This window comes from Salmo trutta, chromosome 2 (assembly GCF_901001165.1).
Source record: "Salmo trutta chromosome 2, fSalTru1.1, whole genome shotgun sequence".
Lineage (NCBI taxonomy): Eukaryota > Metazoa > Chordata > Actinopteri > Salmoniformes > Salmonidae > Salmo > Salmo trutta.
In genome coordinates, this window is record NC_042958.1 from 33,634,201 (window position 1) to 33,657,299 (window position 23,099).

The 23,099-nt window shown below is 42.8% G+C and overlaps 1 protein-coding gene across 5 annotated transcripts in view; it reads right to left on the minus strand.

The window, feature by feature from the left end:
* The window catches only part of LOC115154269 (RNA-binding protein 33), a 50,594-nt gene extending 33,743 nt beyond the window's left edge, over nt 1-16,851 (minus strand). For all 5 annotated transcript variants that reach the window (XM_029700328.1, XM_029700336.1, XM_029700345.1 and 2 more), the window contains exons 1-4: nt 16,692-16,851; nt 6,185-6,263; nt 4,255-4,303; nt 777-847 (exon numbers count right to left, since the gene is read on the minus strand). In XM_029700328.1, the coding sequence (XP_029556188.1) occupies nt 777-847; nt 4,255-4,303; nt 6,185-6,263; nt 16,692-16,710 (218 nt within the window). In that variant the 5' untranslated portion in view covers nt 16,711-16,851. The remainder of the gene's footprint in view (nt 1-776; nt 848-4,254; nt 4,304-6,184; nt 6,264-16,691) is intronic.
* Nucleotides 16,852-23,099: the final 6,248 nt, after the last annotated feature.

The window sequence follows — 23,099 nt, forward strand, 5'->3', positions numbered from 1 at the left end:
CGTTAATTTGCTGTGAACGTTGCTAGTTTAGACTGCGCCGCTCTTGGTTGTATCTCTTCCATATTTGGTGTTGTGAGGTGGTATTATTTGGAGGTGTTTCCACTGGTTGGACCAATAAAAAAATCAACTTGATACCTTTGTCATTTTCACCTCCAGATCCTTGGCTTTCATTGCCTATATTGGAGATCAATCTACGCTGAGAGGGGCCATTTCTATGGCGTTTTAAAGGGAAAGACTCAGAAATACACAATGAAAACAGGAACAGATTGTCTTCGCGGAGGGTGGATATTGAAATTCAGTCTGTTAGCTTTGTAAAGAAATATACATTTAGTCCCTATTTGTTTTGTGTTCAGCAGATTTCAGGGGGTCGTTGTTTCCACTCACGAACTGACTAGTTAGCTTGTCAGTTGACGTACAAAGTTAGCTCCGTTAGCGCCGGAGCAGTGCCACAGAGTTCTATTGAGTAGTTACCACTTTTTGATCATGCCTGTGATAACATTCCACTCACTCTAAACATGCAACATTCTCAGAGTAAATCGTGTGGAACCATATATGGTAGAGACATGGGGTTCGGACCATTGTTTTTCTGACTGAATTTTCAAATTGTGTGGACATATTTGCATAAACCTTGAATGCATTAATCCTTTTATGGGTGAACACCCTAAATTATAAACTAAGGAGACTGCAGCTCAGAAATTGTAACGTCAAGTGTCTACAGATTAAGTATGGAAACGCAAATCAGCACAATCAGACCACGTAGACACAAATTAACTTACATGTTTTGATCTTCGTCATCGCTTTGCAGAAGGTCGTCGTTCAATTCCTCATCTGACACTTCTGAGGGATTCTTAAATCAAGAAAAACAACCCAGAACAGATCAGTATGTTCTAGCTCATGTTATTCATTCCTTGCAATCCAAGGCTTTGGATGGCAAGGTCAACTACAGTACAACTACTGAATATCAACCAAAAGTGAAGTGTGCTTTCATTTCTACAAACCACATCAGATTGAATGTGTAGGCCTATGTCTGATCGAATCAGATTGCTAATCTAACATATTTTAGGTAAATACTTGAGAATTAATAAAATAGTTCAAACAAACATGGGGATCTCCTTCAGTCCAAAAGGATGCTTTATTCTCATGTGGTGAAGGCAATCTGGGCAGGTTAAGTGTGTTTTCACATATAGTCCTCTTTAAATATATATATATATATATATATATATATTTTAAACTCAGTTCTCTTTGTATTCACACTGCCCTTGCCTTTGAATGAGGATGCAACTCTTTTGCCAGTTCACTTCACCAATTTTGTGGTCCAAGTTGCTATATTCAGAAAGGAACCAAGATATTTGTCCAACATTCACTCAGTGCACTCTGGGACAAGCCATTTCATAAGAATATGTTATTGGACAGCTAGATATACCTACTTACATTTGGGAAGCGAATAGATTGAATTTAGGTAAAAGGCACGACAAGAATTTTAAAATCAGAAGATACTATTGGTAACAGAATAAATAGGAGAAGAATAACTGCAGATTAAATAATGTTGTAATTGAAAATTGTACACCCAATGTAGGCTGCTGCCCTTTTAAGAGCTAGAATGGACTTTTTACCCTGTTGTGATTCTCACCAAATATATGTTGTCTTCTCACACTATTCAAACCGCACAACCGAATAAACAGTTTATGAAGCTCTTTTAGTCAAGATCACATATTGCTAACAAATAATCTGAAGTAAAACCTCCACACATAGGTCATTTTGGAAATACGCTATAAATACACACACAAAATATGTGGACACCCCTTCAAATTAGTGGATTCAGCTGTTTCACCCACACCTGTTGCTGACAGGTGTATAAAATAGAGCACACCGCCATGCAATCTCCATAGACAAACACTGGCAGTACAATGGCCGTACTGAAGAGCTCATTGATTTTCAGCGCGGCACCGTCCTAGGATGCCACCTTTCCAACAGTTAGTTCTTCAAATTTCTGCCCTGCTAGAGCTGCCCCAGTCAACTGTAAGTGCTGTTATTGTGAAGTGGAAACATCTAGGAGCAACAATGGCTCAGCCTCGAAGTGGTAGGCCACACAAGAGCACAGAACAGAACCGCTGAGTGCTGAAGCGCGTAGCGAGTAAAAATTGTCTGTCCTCGGTTGCAACACTCACTACAGAGTTCCAAACTGCCTCTGGAAGCAACGTCAGCACAATAACTGTTTGTCAGGATCATCATGAAATGGATTACCATGGCCGAGCAGCCACACACAAGCCTAAGATCACCATGCGCAATGCCAAGGATTGGCTAAAGTGGTGTAAAGCTCACTGCCATTGGACTCTGGAGCAGTGGAAACGCGTTCTCAGGAGTATTGAATCACGCTTCACCATCTGGCAGTCTAAAGGACAAATCTGACAGTCTGACAGGTTGGCAGATGGCAGGAGAATGCCACCTGCCCCAATACATAGTGGCAACTGTAAAGTTTGGTGGAGGAGGAATAATGGTCTGGGGCTGTTTTTCATGGTTCAGGCTAGGCCCCTTAGTTCCAGTGAAGGGAAATAACGCCACAGCATACAATGATATTATAGACGATTCTGTGCTTCCAACTTTGTGGCAGCAGTTTGGGGAAGTCCCTTTCCTGTTTCAGCATGACAATGCCCCCATGCACAAAGCAAGGTCCATTCAGAAATCGTTTGTCGAGATCGGTGAGGAAGAATTTGACTGGCCTGCACAGAGCCCTGACCTCAACCCCAGGGAACACTTTTGGGATGAATTGGAACGCAGACTGCAAGCCAGGCCTAATCACCTCACATCAGTCCCGGCCTCACTAATGCTTGTGGCTGATTGGAAGCAAGTCCCTGCAGCAATGTTCCAACATCTAGTGGAAAACCTTCCCAGAAGAGTGGAGGCTGTTATAGCAGTAAAGGGGGACCAAGTTCTTTTTAATGCCCATTATTTTGGAATGACATGTTCGACGAGCAGGTGTCCACATACTTTTGGTCATATAGTGTATTTGGTGAGAATCACAACATAGGGTACAAAATAAATGATAGCTCTTAAAAGAGCAGTAGCCTTCACTGGGTGTACAATTTTCAATTACAACATGATTTAATCTGCAGTTATTCTTCTGCTATTTATTCTGTTACCAATAATAATTATGTTAATAGTATCTTCTGATTACAATTATTATGCCTCATCTTTTAACAAATGCAATCTATTAGCTTCCAAAATTTAAGTAGGTATATCTAGCTGTCCAATAACACATTCTGATGAAATGGTTTGTCCCAGGGTGCATTGAGTGAATGTTAGGAAAATATCTTTGTTTCTTTGTAAACATAGCAATGTTAATGCAAAGAGGACTCGGACAACAAAATGGGTTAACCAGGTAGGCCAGTTGAGAACAAGTTCTCATTTACAACTGCGTCCTGGCCAAGATAAAGCAAAGCAGTGCGACACAAACAACACAGAGTCACACATGGGATACACAAAACGTACAGTCAATAACACAATAGAAAAATATATATACAGTGTGTGCAAATGGAGTACTACATTTGCACACACTGTATATAGATTTTTCTATTGTGTTATTGACTGTACGTTTTGTGTATCCCATGTGTAAGGCAATAAATAGACCATAGTGGCAAAATAATTACAACTTAGCATTAACACTGGAGTGATAGATGTGCAGAAGATGAATGTGCAAGTAGAGATACTGGGGTGCAAAGGAGCAAAAAAAACAAAAAACAATATGGGGATGAGGTAGTTGGGTGGGCTATTTACAGATGGGCTGTGTAAAGGTGTAATGATCGGTAAGCTGCTCTGACAGCTGATGCTTAAAATTAGTGAGGGAGATATAAGAATTGGGTCCTCATTCAAAGGCAATGAGAATACAAAGAGAACTGAGTTCTTATGGGTTTTTTTCCACTTTAAAAGAGGACAGTTTTTTTCTCTCCAAAAAGGACTCCATGTACAAAACAAATACAAAAAAAAAAACACACCCTAAGATCATTTTTGTTGACCACTGTACTTCCTCCTAGCTCACGTCAATAAATGCCCCTGTGGTGGAGCCACCTGGCACAAGCCTACTGCAAAATGTAGCATCACTGTGAGGTCTAACTTTATGGGATCAAGGCTAATTCACCTTTCCTACAGCTGGCAGGCTGCATTGTTAATATGTGTCATAGGTTAGCATGGCAGAGGCACCTATGAATGCTATGTAAGTAATCACAAACAGAGGAGATGGGGAGTCCTTTGTCTTACCTTTTTGGCTGTCAGCCAATCCTCATCGAGCAAATCACCATCAAATTCACTGTAAGAGAAGAGATAAACCATGACGTAAAGCAAGGCAGTGTATCTAATTTTACAATGCTATGTATTGGTCTAGTCTCTATGCAGCTAGTCTAGATAGGATTCTTCATTGGAGCCTAAATTCTCATGAGCAAGGCCAGCTAATAGGCTAAATTGTGCGCCAATAACACAACATATTTACGATAAGCAGATGCCAATGTTCCACAATATTTACACTAGACCTGTCTCTGCAAGGCCAGATTCTAGTGATACAAATGTTGTTCTCATAGGCTGCAGTCCCTATATTGTTCCTGGGAGCAAGTACTTTAAATAGAAGCTGTACCAGGAACAGGAGCAAGTACTTTAAATAGAAGCTGTACCAGGAACAGGAGCAAGTACTTTAAATAGAAGCTGTACCAGGAACAGGAGCAAGTACTTTAAATAGAAGCTGTACCAGGAACAGGAGCAAGTACTTTAAATAGAAGCTGTACCACCTCAATTTCTCTCCTACCAGGTATGCTCATAAATCTACATCACATTCAGATCATAAACTCATTATGTTGTCATACTGTTTGTCATATTGTTGTTGGGGAAATTGTTTTACAAATTACAATAGTATACTTTTGTATATACAGTATCACCCAGCTCCATTCATGAACACACTTGGTAAATTGGGAAAAATATATGTGGTGACATGGTGGCAAAGTCTCTTTTCTGCATGAGTTATGTGCTACATAGTTAAGAGTAATGAACTACTGTACTAATATTAGGCGTGGGCGGTACACTGTACATACCATATACTGGAGAATTTGGAAATAGCCACAGGATGGTTTATCAACAGTCAATACCGTTGAAACAATTTATTTGGAGAGAAAAATGTTATCAATGTGAATACTTATAACTACTTTTTAAGTAAATACCTGCAGTCAACTTGTGCAATATGTTAGGAGATAAAGATCTCACTCTTCATTTCACCTGTCATTTATTATGAAACTTACCGGTAGTCTCAAGTCAAGTGGTGTTTGTTTACAAGCACAGAACGATGAGAGACCAGAGCCTTGTGAGTCACTCACTGTTGTGCAGCCAGGTGATCTAGTTACAGTATGGAATTCACAACTACAGTTGAATGCGGAAGTTTACATACACTTAGGTTGGGGTAATTAAAACTCGTTTTTCAACCACTCCACAAATTTCTTGTTAACAAACTATAGTTTTGGCAAGTCGGTTAGTACATATACTTTCTGCATGACACAAGTAATTTTTCCAACAAAACTGAGTTTAAATGTATTTGGCTAAGGTGTATGTAAACTTTCGACTTCAACTGTAAATGTTTGCCAGCTAGATACATTATTACTATTAAGTTAACTGTCTAAAATGTGCTAAATGCTTTGCCGTTGTGCATTTGGTTTGCTAATTTAGTAGCTAGTTGACTAAGTGGTTAACTCCAGCCCAAAATAAATACACAATTATCTTTAAAAAAAAATCTAGTTTTGCTTGGATGACGAGCCTTGCTGTCTAAAAAATGTTTTGTGCGTGCAGCAAACTGAGTAGCATTTTTGTTTTTGAACTGGGATGTCAGTCATGCAAATACTTTAGGTCAGAGACGCAATGCGCTCGTTAGTCTTCTCTATGGGATTGCACATGTACCTGTTAGCATTGCTAACTCCCAAATTACAATAGCGCCCCCTGTGTTCAGTGCCGATATTATCGAATATCCCAGAATGGCACAAAGGTTGATATTAAAGCATGACAATCTGGATACCGCCCAAGCCTAACTAAAATAGCCTGTTAGAGGCCAAACCTAAAACTGCCTGCAGTAAAGGGAAAAGGGGGCATGCAAAACATGGGGAATGCTTGAATCTTTAGCCTAAGACAGTCATGTTACACCAAGCAGCAGATATACCTGTCTAAATCATCATCTTCGCCTCTCCTCCTGCGTGATCTCTCTGCACCTGGTTTATCATAATCTTCAAAGTCATCATCTGAAAACAAAGAGACAGGGTTCGTAACTCTGTTTGCTGTCAGGGTCTTCAACACCAGTCCTTGAGGGCCACAAAGTTAGCACATCGTTGCTTTCTAATTGGCAAATTAAAACATGGGAAACCAGGTGTGAAGACTCTCTGGTCGATCAATTTGGTTCAGCAATTGAGGCGATTCGATTAACCTGGCCGGGCACCCGGGTCTTGCTCCGGGTGAAAGTTGGATGCATTTGTTTTAGAAACCGGGCAAAGTCCCGGGCGAGGGCTAGGTGCCCTGTTCAAAGCCCACGGCTATGTTGGCCATTTTATTTTAACGTAATTAAGCACGTGGAGTAATGAGTAGGATTCTGTGTTCTCGTGCGAAAGTGATTGCTTTTAATGAAAATGCTTTATCTGCCTTACCAATGAAAACTAGTTTTAAAATGTAAACATATTTTTTCTGGAAAAGAGATGCATGTTTCTGGATGATGCACCATGCTGCCTTGTTGACAACATAACAGAGCGGTGCAGATTACTGTTTGATTTGAGAAGGGCGCTCCTTCCTCACCGCTTTGCCCGTTCACATCATGGGCCATAGACCGGCGCCCTGCGGCTCAGCATAATCTAATTCGCCCACTGATAACCCTAGTTGTTTCATTGGTCATTGCGTTCCCCTGCTCAGACGTTGCATGCATCATCCCATGGTTGCGTGTGTAGTAGAGTGATGTTGTTCCCCTAGATTATGCACCAAGTTGCACGCAAGGACAGTTCAAGTAGGCCAGGGCAAGAGGGGATGTTAATAAGTTAATAACAATAATAATAATTCAATGTGTTTCCTTTATTTAATTACAGCAGCATAGTTAATGTTATTTTTCGGTGTACAATTTTTTTTTTGATATCTATATTGTAAATACACCTAATTGTAAAAGTTTGTATATTTTGGTTTGGTCCATCGCGGGTTATCCGTACTTACGGACCCTTTTATCGTTCTCTTTTGCCGGACCTTCAGCTAGCAAGGTATGTTGTCCTTGGCGCCGTAATTTGGCAATATAAAACTGTGGTAAAGTTACATAAAGTGCTGTTACGCAATTATAGGGTTTGTTACAATGTGAACAATTATAAAGATTTATGTTAACTTTCACCAAGCTCGCTAATTAGGGTACCTATTGTAACTCGGGAGTATTTGGGACCGCGTTTGAGTGAGTTGCTATGTGGTCACGCAGGTGCCCGAGAGCTGTGACTGCACCGAGGGCTAACCTATTGTGTGTTGTCTCTTCGTGTGCAGGTATGTCTTTTATTTTGTTCCGAATATGTTGTATATAATTTTAACTGTATTGTATAGTGTGCTGTTGGGCACTGAATGTATGTATGCAGTTCCCGCTCTTTTTCCGGACCTTCAGCTAGCAAGGTGCCCGAGAGCTGTGACTGCACCGAGGGCTAACCTATTGTGTGTTGTCTCTTCGTGTGCAGGACCAATAAACATGATTCAACCATCATAATTCCAGTTGTGGCAGTGTCCTGATTAAAAGTACACAACGCAGAACGAACCACGCTACAAACTGGTGCCGTGACCTGCCGACTGGTCAGCTCGAGCCGACCCCCGGGAGCTGTGCATGTGGCTGAGGCGAACGACCTGCGCATGCGCATTTGTTGATGGTTTGCTGTAAGCTAATATATACTGTAAACAGTGAATGTGAGTGTAGCATATTCCTTAGATACAGGTATTTGTGATTATTTGTATGTTTTTGATGAATTTGTTTATTGCAAAAAATTTTTGTATTTGAATGCAGTAAATTACATTGTATTTTAGTGCTCTGTTGAGCCATGGTAGATTCTCAAGTCCATAGATTGAGTTATGCTGGGGATTTTAGTGTGGGTAGAGGGAGGGGTGTCCTTGCATTTACGCCAAGTGTACAGTCAGCTCCTGGGAGTAGAGCGTTTGCTAGTCCTGAGTTTTCAAGCGCTGGGAGGGGTAGGCTGTTTGTTCCACCTGACCAGGGTATCCCACCTCTGTCTTTTGATGTACCATCATCCACAATCCTCAGTGATAATGGGACGCCTCCGAGTCAGCTTAGTGACATTATTAAGCAGATTGGTTCAGAGATAGGTGAATCTATCAGAGCAAGTTTACTGCAGTCTGGGGTTTCAAGTCTTTCTCCTGCCTGTCCCCCTCACCAACCCCAGCAGGTTCCCCTGCCTGAGCAGGGTGGGTCAACCTTTATTGATGCGTCCAAGCTGAATCTGGTTGTGAAGTCCGATGTTAGTCCTCCACCTTTCTTTAGGGGTGATGGCTCAGATAAGTACTCTGTCCTGGAGTGGGAGGAGTTAATGGGAGTCTACTTAGAGAAGAGGGGTTACACTGGGTCTGAGAATGTTGGGGAGGTGATGTCTAGGCTCATGGGGAGGGCACGGGATGTGACCAAAGTCTGGATGCGTAACAACCCTGTTGTCACAGATGTTAAGGCGGTGTTCAGTGTTCTCAAGCAACACTTTGGGGATACTGTCTGCTCAGGTATGCCATTAGCTGATTTCTATTCAATCAAACCATATGCTAATGAGGGTCCAATAGATTTCTGGATTAGGCTTAACAAAGCTGCAGAGGCAGCCAAACAGTACCTTGTGAGTGAGGGCAGGACCCTACCCAATGAGTGCTCAGAGTTGGCGGTCATGTTTGTACGCAACTGTCCTGATAGAGAGTTGGCCCAAGTGTTCAAGAGCAAACCCATTCGTGACTGGACAGCCAGTGAGGTACAGGATCAGTTGGATGAACTGTTAAGGGAACGTAAAGCATGTAGAACACAACTTTCACAGCAGGTGGCTGCCGTCTTTGACTCCCCACAGGAGGGAGTGGGTCCTGTGAACAGACCTAAGGTGTCATCCTTTTCTCAATGTGGCCGTGAACCAGACCAGGCACCATCTATATCTGAGGGTGAGACATTAGAGAAGGTTTTGACTTTGTTAGAGAAGGCTCTGGTCAGCAATACTCAGTCTGTGAACAGAGGGCCCCGTAAACAGTTCCACAAACGTCAGCGTGAGTGCGCCGTCTGTGGAAGCACTAATCACTGGACCAAAGCTCACTGTCAGATGCACCAGCTGTGCTTCAAGTGCTTCTCTCCGGGCCACATTAGCTTTGACTGTAGTGAGGCTGGGCAGCGACAGAGCCCTGGATGTGGACAGACTGGCAGATCTCAGGAAAACTAGAATGCCTCCATTCTGAGGAGGGCAATGTGGGGCAGTCTTATTTTTCCTCCACTGATGATGATATCCAATCTGTTTATTCTTACTTTTGTGAGTCAGTACCCAAGAGCAACACAGTCATTTTTCAGAACACAATGAGAATTAGGCAGAATGACAGTTTGTTTTACACCTCCGTGCTAGTACAGGATAAAGCTGAGCTGAAGGGGATGTTAGATAGTGGGTCCATGGCTACTACTCTGACCGCAGATATTGTACCTCGGTTGAGGGAGGCAGGAGTGGTAGAGGGGAACTTTCTAGCTCCTTCAGATATTATCCTGGTGGGTTGTGGTGGGAAGCAAACTAGCCCAGTGGGCATGTGTGATTTAAAAATTCAGCTTTATGGTTTCAGCTATGTAGTCCCAGTGCTTATTGTAGATGGGCAGGTTGATGAACTCATTGTGGGCACTAATGTGTTGAAGTCTTTGATTAGACAGTTCAAATCAAATGACAGCTACTGGCGGGTGGTGGGTACACCAGGTTCCTCTAGCCAGTGCGATGACAGCCACTTCCTGCGTCTCCTGTCAAATCTGGAGAGATGGAGAGGAGACTCTATCCCAGATAAAGTAGGCACCATTAAGTTGAAGAGAGCAGTAACACTCCAACCCATGAGTGAGCATCTAGTGTGGGGCCGCCTACCCCCAAAGACAAAACTCTCTGTGGGCAGTACTGTTGTTGTCGAGCCCAGCACGTCTCGTTGTGTGAATCGACACATACTAGTGGGGAGAGTAGTTACGCCTCTGTGGGGGGATGGATGGCTACCTGTGAAGATAGTGAATCCAACAACATCACCAGTTACCCTGAGACGAAATGCTAAAGTGGCGGATGTGTATCCTTGCATTGCATTAGAGGATTTTGATGATGTCAAGCAGCAAGCAGCTTACCAGAACGTGGCTAAAGTTCAATGTGACAGCTCACACGGCAGTCTGACAGCTAAGAGTTCAGTTGGTGGCAGTGTAGTTCATGGCAACAGTACACTGAGCAATCTTGGACTTCAAGGCCTGTCTGTTGAGGAGTGTCCAGTTTCACAGTTCTGGAAGGATAAACTTGTCAATTTAATTGGGAAGTATGACACAGTGTTCTCTAGACATAGCCTAGATTGTGGTGAGGCAAAGGGGTTCTGCCATCGCATACGGCTGACTGATGACCGCCCATTTCGATTACCTTATCGTAGGCTTTCTCCAGCTCATTACCAAAAACTCAGGGAAACACTGGATGATATGGAGGAAAAGGAAATTGTCAGAAAATCCAGCAGTGAGTATGCCTCACCATTGGTGCTGGTATGGAAAAAGAATGGGGACTTGCGCCTATGTACTGACTTTAGGTGGTTAAATGCCCGCACTGTAAAGGACGCTCATCCCCTGCCTCATCAGGCTGATGTATTGGCCGCGCTGGGAGGTAATGCCTTCTTCAGCACAATGGACTTGACGTCAGGGTATTATAACGTGCCACTGCATGAAGAGGATAAGAAATACACGGCCTTTTCCTCTCCTTTAGGCCTGCACGAGTACAATCGGTTGCCTCAGGGCCTCTGCAACAGCCCGGCTACATTTATGAGAATGATGCTGACCATTTTTGGTGACCAAAACTTTCTAAGTCTCCTTTGTTATTTGGATGATCTGATGGTTTTTGCTAAGACTGAGGAAGAGAGTCTGCAGAGACTTGAGATGGTTTTTCAGCGGTTGCAGGAGCACAATCTTAAACTGTCTCCGTCTAAATGCAAGTTTTTGAGGAGGTCTGTTAAGTTTTTGGGCCACATCATTTCTCAGGAGGGTGTAGTCACTGACCCTGCTAAAGTTCAAACTATTTTGAACGTGACTGAGAGCGAGATGATGGAGGCTGATGGTGTCACTCCGTCTCCTAGCAAAATCCGTTCTTTTCTTGGTATGGTAGTATACTATCAGCACTACATTGAGAATTGTTCCATGGTTGCTAGGCCATTGTTTCAGCTAACTACAGGTCAGAAGAAGCCTAGGAGAGGCAAGGGTGGGAGGAGGCCTGGTCCCTCTCGCAGGCTCACTGCTGCGGACTGGACTGCCGAATGTCAACTCGCTTTTGAAGCTTTGAAATCAGCACTAGTTAACCAGGCACTGCTGGCTCATCCAGATTTTTCTCAGCCATTTTTACTTTCTGTGGATGCATCTACTAGTGGTTTGGGGAGCTGTACTATCCCAAGTGCAAGATGGGACGGCAATAGCCAGGCCAATAGCTTTTGCTAGTAAATCTCTTAATCATGCACAATCCAAGTATCCTGCTCACCGGCTGGAATTTCTAGCCATGAAATGGGCCATTCATGATAAATTCAGCCATTGGCTGCGAGGGCATAAGTTTACTGTGTGGACCGACAACAATCCACTCAAATATATTCTTACAAAGCCGAGACTTGATGCATGCAAGCAGAGATGGGTTGCAAAGCTGGCACCCTTTGACTTTGATATCCAGTACATACCAGGTCCCAAGAATGTCGTTGCTGATGCTTTGAGCAGAGAGCCATTTGTCCGCTCCACAGTTCTGCACCGACTGACAAGAATTCCATATGATGTCCTGCTGGAGGAAGCCAGAGGTCTTCGAGTGGATGATGTTCAAGACATGTTCCGCCTCTCCTGTGAACAGCCCGAGGCTGGCTGTGGAACGTCTATGGCTCCTGGGAGTGAGTTAAGTAGAGCTGGAGACGATGTCAGTGGGTTGGTTTCCTGTGAAGAGGTGTCTGCTGTCCTCCATGCTCACCGCCGTTGGGATGATGGTGCCAGGGTGAGGGCAATTTCACATGCGCAGCACCTTGAGAAGTTGATGTCCATGGGTCAGAGCCCTTTACCTGTCTTTACACACAAGGAGCTGTATGATAACCAGTCACTGGATCCTGTCATCAGCAGAGTCATGTTCTTTGTAGATAGAGGCCGGCGCCCATCTAGGAGAGAGCGAGTCCTTGAAGCTAATGAAACAGTTTATACTCTAAGACAGTGGGGAAAACTCACCACGCGGTTAGGGATTCTGTATCGTGTCTCAAAACACCCAGTGAGTAAGAAGAAAATATTCCAGTATGTTGTACCTGTGTCTTTGAGAGGCCTTGTGTTGAAGGGAGTTCATGATGATGCTGGTCATCAGGGTCAGCAGCGCACATTGTGGCTTACGAGACAGCGGTTTTACTGGGACTCTATGGAAAAGGATGTCAAGGAATACGTGGCCCACTGTAAGAGATGCGTGTTGAGTAAAGCACCTGAGCCTGAAGCAAGAGCTCCACTTGTCTCCATTGTGACAACGGCACCTTTGGAACTGGTGTGTATTGATTTCTGGACTGCAGAAGATTCAAACAACAAGTCTATTGATGTGTTAGTAGTGACTGATCACTTTACTAAGCTGGCATGTGCGTATCCGTGTCCAAACCAGTCTGCTAAGACTGTGGCTCGTGTTCTCTGGAATAATTTCTTCTGCGTTTATGGGTTCGCTGATTGTATCCATTCTGACAGGGGTGCTAACTTTGAAAGTTCACTTATTGCTGAATTACTTCAGTTATCTGGTGTTGGAAAGTCCCACACCACACCTTATCATCCCATGGGGAACGGTCAAGCAGAACGTCTAAATCGCACGCTGGGTGGGATGATTAGAGCTCTGCCAGCTAGGTCCAAGGCTAAATGGCCTCAGATGTTGAACACATTGACATTCTCCTATAACTGCACTGTTCACGAGACTACTGGGTTTCCGCCCTTCTTCTTGATGTTTGGACGCACTCCTAGGTTGCCAGTAGATGTTATGTTTGAAAGTGTACTGTTAGATGGGGACACAGTCGATGTGGATAAGTATGTCCAGTCTTTGGGTGAGGATCTGAGAGAAGCCATGACATTGGCTCAGCAGCATGCAAGTAAGCAACAAAAGAGACAAGCCGAGGTCTACAACAGACGGTCGAAGGGTCATTCGGTAGAGAAGGGAGACAGAGTTCTACTTGCTAACAAGGGAGAGATGGGCAAGAAGAAACTGGCTGATCGCTGGGACAGTGCGGTGTACATAGTTGTTGCGAAGAACAGCTCACTGAACACATATCGTATACAGCACCCTACCACTGGACGCATCAAGACGGTGCATAGGAACCTGATTATGCCAGTCAACTTTCTGCCTTTGCCTTCATGGGAGGAACCTGAGAGTCACGGATATCTATCGAGTGGTGACGTGTTCTCTGAGATGTCTGCAGCGTCCAGCAAAATGGATGGGAGTGACGCAAGGACTGTCCACTGGGTAGCAAGCCTTCCTGAGTCTTCTGGGAGGATATTCCAAGAAGATGGTGTAGTCCCAGTTGATGGAAGTGAAGTGGAACGGCCATATGACGTCCCCTTGAGTGAGGTGTGCTCAGTAGAAGTGGACCAGAGAGAGATCCCCAAAGCCTACAAGAGTTCTGATGGCGAAACTCCATTCAGTGGGGATGGTGCTGTGACAGATGTTGTTAACTTGGTTGAAGATGCTTTGTCAGTGTGGTCTGTGGCAATCTACCAGGATTCTGATCAGTCGTCTGACACTACTAGTGTTGAGTCTGTAACTGAAAGTGTGCTGGCTCCGGATAGGCCGAGTTGTAGTATTCCCCAACCTGAGCTTAGACCTCTGAGCACGGTTAGTGCTGTCCGTGACATTCCTGCTAGGTTTTTGGGTGGGGGTGTTCGGACTAGACTAGGTAGATTTATTAAGCCAGTGGATAGGTTAATCCAAACTATGTCTACACAGGAAATGAAACCGTTAGTAGGATATTGCCTACCTTTTCATTTTGTGTGTGTGTATATGGTAATCTAACTGGGTCTTAGAGTGATTTGTGGGTTGGTCTAATATTTTTGACAATTCATGTAACTTTGTGTGTAGTTCATCAGCATAAAATGTATTTGGCATTTTTTGTATACGGTTGAATAAGGGATTAGCTATCTCTTATTTTTCCTAATCCTTCGCGGGATAGCTTTCCAGCTGATCGACCATTTGTGGGTCTAGACTTAAGGGACTACACTGGGTTACTCCGTCGCTCTGTGGGTGTGGATTATTTTTTTTCTATTTTTTATTTTTTTTTCTTTCTTTGCTTTGTTACCTTCAAGGTAATGTGTTTTGTTTTGCGCCTATAATCTAGTGTAAAACAGTGGGGGTGAATGTAGTAGAGTGATGTTGTTCCCCTAGATTATGTACCAAGTTGCACGCAAGGACAGTACAAGTAGGCCAGGGCAAGAGGGGATGTTAATAAGTTAATAACAATAATAATAATTCAATGTGTTTCCTTTATTTAATTACAGCAGCATTGTTAATGTTATTTTTCGGTGTACAAACATTTTTTTGATATCTATATTGTAAATACACCTAATTGTAAAAGTTTGTATATTTTGGTTTGGTCCATCGCGGGTTATCCGTACTTACGGACCCTTTTATCGTTCTCTTTTGCCGGACCTTCAGCTAGCAAGGTATGTTGTCCTTGGCGCCGTAATTTGGCAATATAAAACTGTGGTAAAGTTACATAAAGTGCTGTTACGCAATTATAGGGTTTGTTACAATGTGAACAATTATAAAGATTTATGTTAACTTTCACCAAGCTCGCTAATTAGGGTACCTATTGTAACTCGGGAGTATTTGGGACCGTGTTTGAGTGAGTTGCTATGTGGTCACGCAGGTGCCCGAGAGCTGTGACTGCACCGAGGGCTAACCTATTGTGTGTTGTCTCTTCGTGTGCAGGACCAATAAACATGATTCAACCATCATAATTCCAGTTGTGGCAGTGTCCTGATTAAAAGTACAAAACGCAGAACGAACCACGCTACACGTGCCATGTCATTGACTATGAAGTCGGGCACCAGATTGCTATTGGTGCTTTTAATTCTGTGTTCCAAACAACTGGGAACTCAGAAATCTCAGACATCAGTGTTCCAACATCAGTGCGTTCAAGACAACTGGGAACTCTGGGGAAAAAAACGAGCTCCGACTGGGAAAAATCGTTTTGAATTGTCATTCAATTTAGGAACTTTGGCCTCTTTCTAGAGCTTCAACTTTCCGACCAGAAGATCACCGAAGTCATGATTTGACCATGTATTTTTCTGACTTCCCAATTGTCTGGAACGCACCCTAAGACAACTAGGAAATCACCCCCAAAAATCATCGACATCAGTGATCCTCAGGTCGGAAAGTTGGAGGAGTTGGATGACCGTTCAAAACTATTTTTCCCCAGAGTTCCCAGTTGTCTTGAACACACTGAATCCAGTCAGATGTCTGGATCCCTGTGTTTTTGAACACTGCATACATAGCCTATAACATATGGCTCACGTCCCCTGCACAGACGTTGCATGCGTCAACTAATGGTTGAGTGCCATGTCAGACTCACCAACTGACAGATTTCTATAACATATGTGGTTAGCTGATACATATGCCGCGTTCAAAACAACTGGGAGCGCGGAACTCTGAAATCTCCGACTTCCATGTATTCAAACCAACTGGAAACTAAACAACTGCTCCGACTAGGAAAAATCGATTTGAACGGTCATCCAACTCGGGAACTCGTATTTTTCCGAGTTCCCAGTTGTTTTGAACGCGGCAGTAAAATACATATCCTGGTGTAAGATCTGGCAGAGGAACGCGCCCAATGAATTAATGACTTGTGTGGTTAGCAAGCTACAACATTTTACTAACCAACAAAGGTTTGTTTTAATCGTTCAAAGTTACTGTAAGACACAATTTTAGCGCGACACATAGCTACCATGCCTGCTAGCTAACCAGCCAGGCAGCGGAGCCTGCGTCATACAGTTAGCTAGCTACCGTTAGCATTTATTTGAATCAGGAACAGAACATAGCTTTGTTTAACTTCTACAGTTATGCATCTAGTTATCACATGCAGACACAGTAGCAAGTGAACTTGCAATTACGTTATCAAAACAAAACACAAGCATTTCGCTACACCCGCAATAACATCTGCTAAATATGTGTATGTGACCATTAAAATGTGACATGGCGCAGCGAACTAAATTCGCTATCTAGGCATGTTTTAACGTTCGCTGGCTAGCTTACTGTGGGCTTTACACTTGGTAATAATGGCTTCAAATATCTACATGCACCGTCGAACTTTTGACCAACACACTCACTACACAGCATGAACTTGTATCGTGATGTACAGTTACTTATAGATCTGTTTCTGTGAATTATTGTGTTAGGCCAATGATGCGGCCTAACTCTTGCAAGCCCAGTCTACCGAAATAATGATGGTTAACATACCTCGGGGGCTGGCCGCCATGACGCAATACTGTTCCCTCCGTGTAAGTGCAATTCTATATAATTGCAGAATACATTGAAATGTTTACACCTTTGTGTTTAAATCAAGCTAATGCTACAGCTAACGTTGTTTACCACCATCGGCAGAGAATCAGAACATAAACATGGCGGAGGGAATGAGCTCAGATGTATTCTGGGAAAGCATAAATGTTTCCCTAAAACCTGATCCGAAGTCAGATTATATTACCTAAAATATATCGAATCTATGTTGGATATATGATAATAAACTGATCCTAAATCTGCTCTTTTGGTCAACTTCTCTCTGCAGTTCATGAGACCCAACAATAAGTATGCATGATATCTAATTATATTTGTACATATTGCATGGAACCAGTGGAGTAAAGAAACTGAGTAAAAATAGTTTGGAATACTCAACTCATTTTTGGGGGATATCTGTATTTTACTTTACTATTTATATTTTTGACAACTTCTACTTTTACTCCACTTCGACTTCACTTATCAAGAGAACAAGTGGTCATCCGTACTGCCTCTGATTTGGTGGACTCACTAAACACATGCTTCGTTTGTAAATTATGTCTGAGTGTTGGAGTGTGCCTATGGCTATCTGTAAATATATAAGTAAAAAAATAATCATTGAGCTTTCTGGTTTGCTTAATATAAGGAATTTGAAATGATTTATAGCATTTTCTTTTACTTTTGATACTTAAGTATATTTAAAACCAGATTATAGACTTTTACTCAAGTAGTATTCTACTGGTTGACTTTTACTTGAGTCATTTTCTAGGTATCTTTACTTTTGCTCAAGTAGTGTGAATTATGTACTTTTTCCACCACTGCATAAAACTATGAAAGTATACATTTTTTTTCTTAATAAGAGTAGGTGATAACATGAAATATACAATACATAGCTATACAATGTCAGTCATTTGTCACACATACTGGGCCAATTTATCCCGTTCTTCATAGAGACCATCCTCTGGGATTGTGACTTGGATAGGAAACGGACGATGCTTATCAGTCTCACTGGCAGCTATAGGAATTAACAGAGGGGAAATGTCACAAAAATCATTTGTGGATAATGGGTGTGTCACAATGATGTCACAGTGGATTGTGAATAAAAAGTGAACTATCCTTAACAAAGGACTCAGTCCCTTGGGAATAACTTGAGGTTATCAATGACTCTCAGATCTATTCTTTAGGCCAGAAACTGACTGGTGTAAACATGACCGATGTAAATCTTTTGTATTCTACTTGATGTTTTTAGATCAACAAATGTATATTTACATTTAGATCTAGTCATTATGCAATTCCAGAACTGGAGTTAATCTTATTAAAGTTATTCAAGTCCCTCCTTTGATTTTCTTTTTTGGTGGGGGGGCGACCAAAGCCTTTCCAGTTAACGTAACAAAGGTTTTGGCATAGCATTTTTTTTTTCTGGTGTCCATTCTAAAGTCTGGAGTCCATTAAGCTCTGACGTAGGAATCCAAGCAGTTGTCTCTCAGACTCTACAGCCAGACTTTGGAGCTACTGGTAAAGTCTAACCCCCAAATTCTTCTTTGGCTGACAAATGTCAACAAAGACCCCTAGAGACACCAAAGAGAGGTGAGCAGTGAAGTGAAGCCTCATTGTATTGGCTCATTATGGGATCCTGCAGTGAGGAAGAAGCCATTTTGTAGCACCACAAGGTCAATATCTGAAAGCCAGAGTGATGGAGGGGATCAGCCATGAGATTTTTAATTTCAGAAGGTGTAAAGGGACTTTCCTGGTAACTGACAGTCTGTGAATCCTAATGGACTGGAAGGATTGGAAGGATAAGATGTTGAGCTGGTGAATATTTTCCTGGTTTCTTATGGAGTTGTGTATTGATAAAATATACAATATTATCCCTATTTCTCAATTACTATGTAATTTTCCTTAGCATTGCATGCCATTTATTTTGATGTTTGGAAGGTAGGCTTACCTTCTGACACACATTTTTGGAAACATTATCTGTAAATAAAGTCTTTATGCATGCAAGTACAAAAGGAAATCCTCAAGCAGTGAACAATTAAACTCTTGATGGTTGTTATTAAGGATAAGGTTGTTATACAGTAAATAAGGAAATAACTTTCAGGGTGTCCAATGAACACAGAACAACATTAGCCGTCAGTAGTAGTAGTACAGATCCTGCTGTAAAAACATGACTTGAAAAGATGATAGATAGCCTATATATACATTTCAGTTAATAATACAATTATTTAACTTATAAGTACTTTCATCATGCTCCAATCATTACATGTTTTACCATGTTTTTCTTATGATGATCAACATTATTGCTATGCATATTGATATTCATAATTGGGATACCATCTTATGAACTATTAACAACTGAACAGCTGCTTTTAAGATGCTGAGAGGTTGTATATAATTATCTCTCGATCCTGATTCTTTTTTTCCAAGAATTTGGGGGTTATTTCCAATAACAAGTTCTGAGGATAGCTGTCACATTCTATTACGGTGCCCTGAATGATTCTGTGCTCTTTTCTCAATCCAGCGGTTTTCCATAACAATGCAATTTAAAGGGTGGAAAGCCTGAGGCGACAAGAATTTATCCTCTTCAGTTAACGGACAAAAGTTCTTCCCACAACAAACCTGCCCATATGCCTTGTGTAGACCCACTTGACAAAGCCACAGCCTCATCTTCTTTGTTTTTGTATGTAAGCCATTTGTATCTACAAAGAACTAATCATTGTCAAAATAATATAAACCATCCTGAGAAAGCCCAATAGCATTGCAAAGAGACATGTAAATGAAAGGATTCATTGTAACAGAACATTCCTCTATTGAGTTGGTGAGATAACACACACACATAAGCCCTTTAAAATAAAAAGCATACAGTAGGACCTATCTATACCATAGAAATTTAATCTCATTATAGTTCTGTCTTCTACACACGTCTACTCTGATCCCCTGAAAAATACAATCAAATTGTAATGTAGGCCTACGTGACAGGATAGGTCCTTCATTTTGGTCCTTGTTTCCCAGGGGACCCCAAGTTGTGATGAATATGTAAAAGTGTATAAAACCACCCCTTAGACTTGTGGAAGGTGAGAGCTTTTGTCCCTCAAGGTCATGTATAGTCTATGCTGTGCAAGTCTATTTCTCTGAGAGTTTAGCTGTTGGGGGGGCTGTTCTGAAAAGATACAGTGTTTATTTATTTGTATCAGTGCTTGTTTGTTTTATAATATTCAAATGATTGTGTGAAGTTATGACACTGCAATAATGTATTTTGTTTTCAGTTGGTTTCATGTGTTTAGAGTGTCAGATTGGGTCTAAGCACAGTGAATCTGACCTCCCTTACGTGCATTTTTTGTCAGTCGTGATCTTGGTCAGCAACTACTGAGGTCTGAAAGCACTGCAGCCTAGTACTGTAGGACGTGAGAGACTTCCAGTGAAAGTAACAGATCTAAGCAAATTATGATGTATACACTGAGTGTACAAAACATTAGAAACACCTTCTTAATATTGAGTTGCACCCCCCTTTGCCCTCAAAACCGCCTCAATTCGTCGAGGCATGGACTCTACAAGGTGTCAAAAGCTTTCCACACGGATGCTGGCCCATGTTTACTCCAATGCTTCCCACAGTTGTGTCAAGCTGGCTGTATGTCCTTTGGGTGGTGGAACATTCTTGACACATAGGAAACTGTTGAGTGTGAAAAACCCAGCAGCGTTGCAGTTCTTGACACACTGAAACCGGTGTGCCTGGCACCTACTACCATACTCAGTTCAAAGGCACTTCAAAATGTTGTCCCCAATTGCTTCAAGATGTCCACCATTGTTCCTGTACCCAAGAAAGCAAAGGAACTGAACTAAATGACTATCGCCCCGTAGCACTCACTTCTGTCATCATGAAGTGCTTTGAGAGGCTAGTTAAGGATCACCTCCACCTTACCTGGCACCCTAGACCCCTCAATTTGCATACCGCTCCAATAGATCCACAGACGATGCAATCGCCATTGCACGGCACACTGCCCTATCCCATCTGGACAAGAGGAATACCTTTGTAAGAATGCTGTTTATTGACTACAGCTCAACATTCAACACCATAGTACCATCCAAGCTCATCATTAAGCTCGGGGCCCTGGGTCTGAACCCCGCCCTGTGCAACTGGGTCCTGGACTTCCTGACGAGCCGCCCCCAGGTGGTGAAGGTAGGAAACAACACCTCCACAACGCCGATCCTCAACACAGCGGCCCCACGAGGGTGCGTGCTCAGCCCCCTCCTGTACTCCCTTTTCACCCATGACTGTGTGGCTATGCACTCCTCCAACTCAATCATCACGTTTGCAGACGACACAACATTAGTAGGCCTGATTACCAACAATGACGAGACAGCCTACAGGGAGGAGGTGAGTGCTCTGGCGGAGTGGTGCCAGGAATTAACCTCTCCCCCAACGTCAACAAAACGAAGTAGCCGATCGTGGACTTCAGGAGTCAGCAGAGGGAGCACGCCCCCATCCACATTGACGGGACCGCAGTGGAGAAGGTGAAAAGATTCAAGTTCCTCTGTGTACAGATCACTGACAATCTGAAATGGTCCACCCACACAGACAGTGTGCTGAAGAAGTGGCAACAGCGCCTCTTCAACTTCAGGAGGATGAAGAAATTCAGAATGGCCCCTAACACCGTCACAAACATTTACAGATGCACCATTGTGAAGATCCTGTCTAGGTATATAACCGTCTGGTACGGCAACTGCACCGCCCGCAACCGCAGGGCTCACCAGAAGGTGGTGTGTTCTGCCCAACGCATCACCGCGGGCACACAGCCTGGCCTTCACGACACCTATAGCACCCCATGTCACAGGAAGGCCAAAAAGATCATCAGGGACATCAACCACCCGAGCCACGGTCTGTTCACCCCGCTATCATCCAGAAGGCGAGGTCAGTACTGGTGTATCAAAGCTGGGACCGAGAGACTGAAAAACAGCTTCTATCTCAAGGCCATCAGGCTGTTAAATAGCCATTACTAGCCAGCCTCCACCTAGTAACTTGCCCTGAACTTAGTCACTGTCACTAGCCGGCTACCACCCGGTTACTCAACTCTACACCTTAGAAGCTGCTGCCCTATATGCATAGACATGGAATCACTGGTCACTTTAATAATGGAACACTGGTCACTTTAATAATGTTTACATACTGTTTTACTCATTTCATATGTACAGTGCCTTGCAAAAGTACTCATCCCCCTTGGTGTTTTTCCTATTTTGTTGCATTACAACCTGTAATTTGAATTGATTTTTATTTGGATTTCATGTAATGTACATACACAAAATAGTCCAAATTGGTGAAGTGAAATGAAGAAAAATAACTTGTTTAAAAAAATTCAAAAAAATAAAATAAACGGAAAAGTGGTGTGTGCATATGTATTCACCCACTTTGCTATGAAGCCCCTAAATAAGATCTGGTGCAACCAATTACCTTCAGAAGTCACATAATTAGTTAAATAAAGTCCACCTGTGTGCAATCGAAGTGTCACATGATCTGTCACACAATCTCAGTATATATACACCTGTTCTGAAAGACTCCAGAGTCTGCAACACCACTAAGCAAGGGGCACCATGAAGACCAAGGAGCTCATCAAACAGATCAGGGACAAAGTCTTGGAGAAGTACAGATCAGGGTTGGGTTATAAAAAAATATCAGAAACTTTGAACATCACCCGGAGCACCATTACATCCATTATTAAAAAAGGGAAAGAATATGGGACCACAACAAACCTGGCAAGAGAGGGCCAAAACCAAAACTCACAGACCAGACAAGGAGGGCATTAATCAGAGAGGAAACAAAGAGACCAAAGATAACCCTGAAGGAGCTGCACATCTCCACAGCGGAGATTGGAGTATCTGTCCATAGGACCACTTTAAACCGTACACTCCACAGAGCTGGACTTTACGGAAGAGTGTCCAGAAAAAGCCATTGCTTAAAGAAAAAATAAGCAAACACGTTTGGTATTCGCCAAGAGGCATGTGGGAGACTCCCCAATCATATTGAAGAAGGTACTCTGGTCAGATGAGCCTAAAATTGAGCTTTTTGGCCATCAAGGAAAACGCTATGTCTGGCGCAAACCCAACACCTTTCATCACCCCGAGAACACCATCCCCACAGTGAAGCATGGTGGTGGCAGCATCATGCTGTGGGGATGTTTTTCATCGGCAGCGACTGGGAAACTGGTCAGAATCGAAGGAATGATGGATGGCGCTAAATACAGGGAAATTCTTGAGGGAAACCTGTTTCAGTCTTTCAGAGATTTGAAACTGGGACAGAGGCTCACTTTCCAGCAGGACAATGACCCTAAGCACACTACTAAAGCAACACTTGAGTGGTTTAAGGGGAAACATCTAAATGTCTTG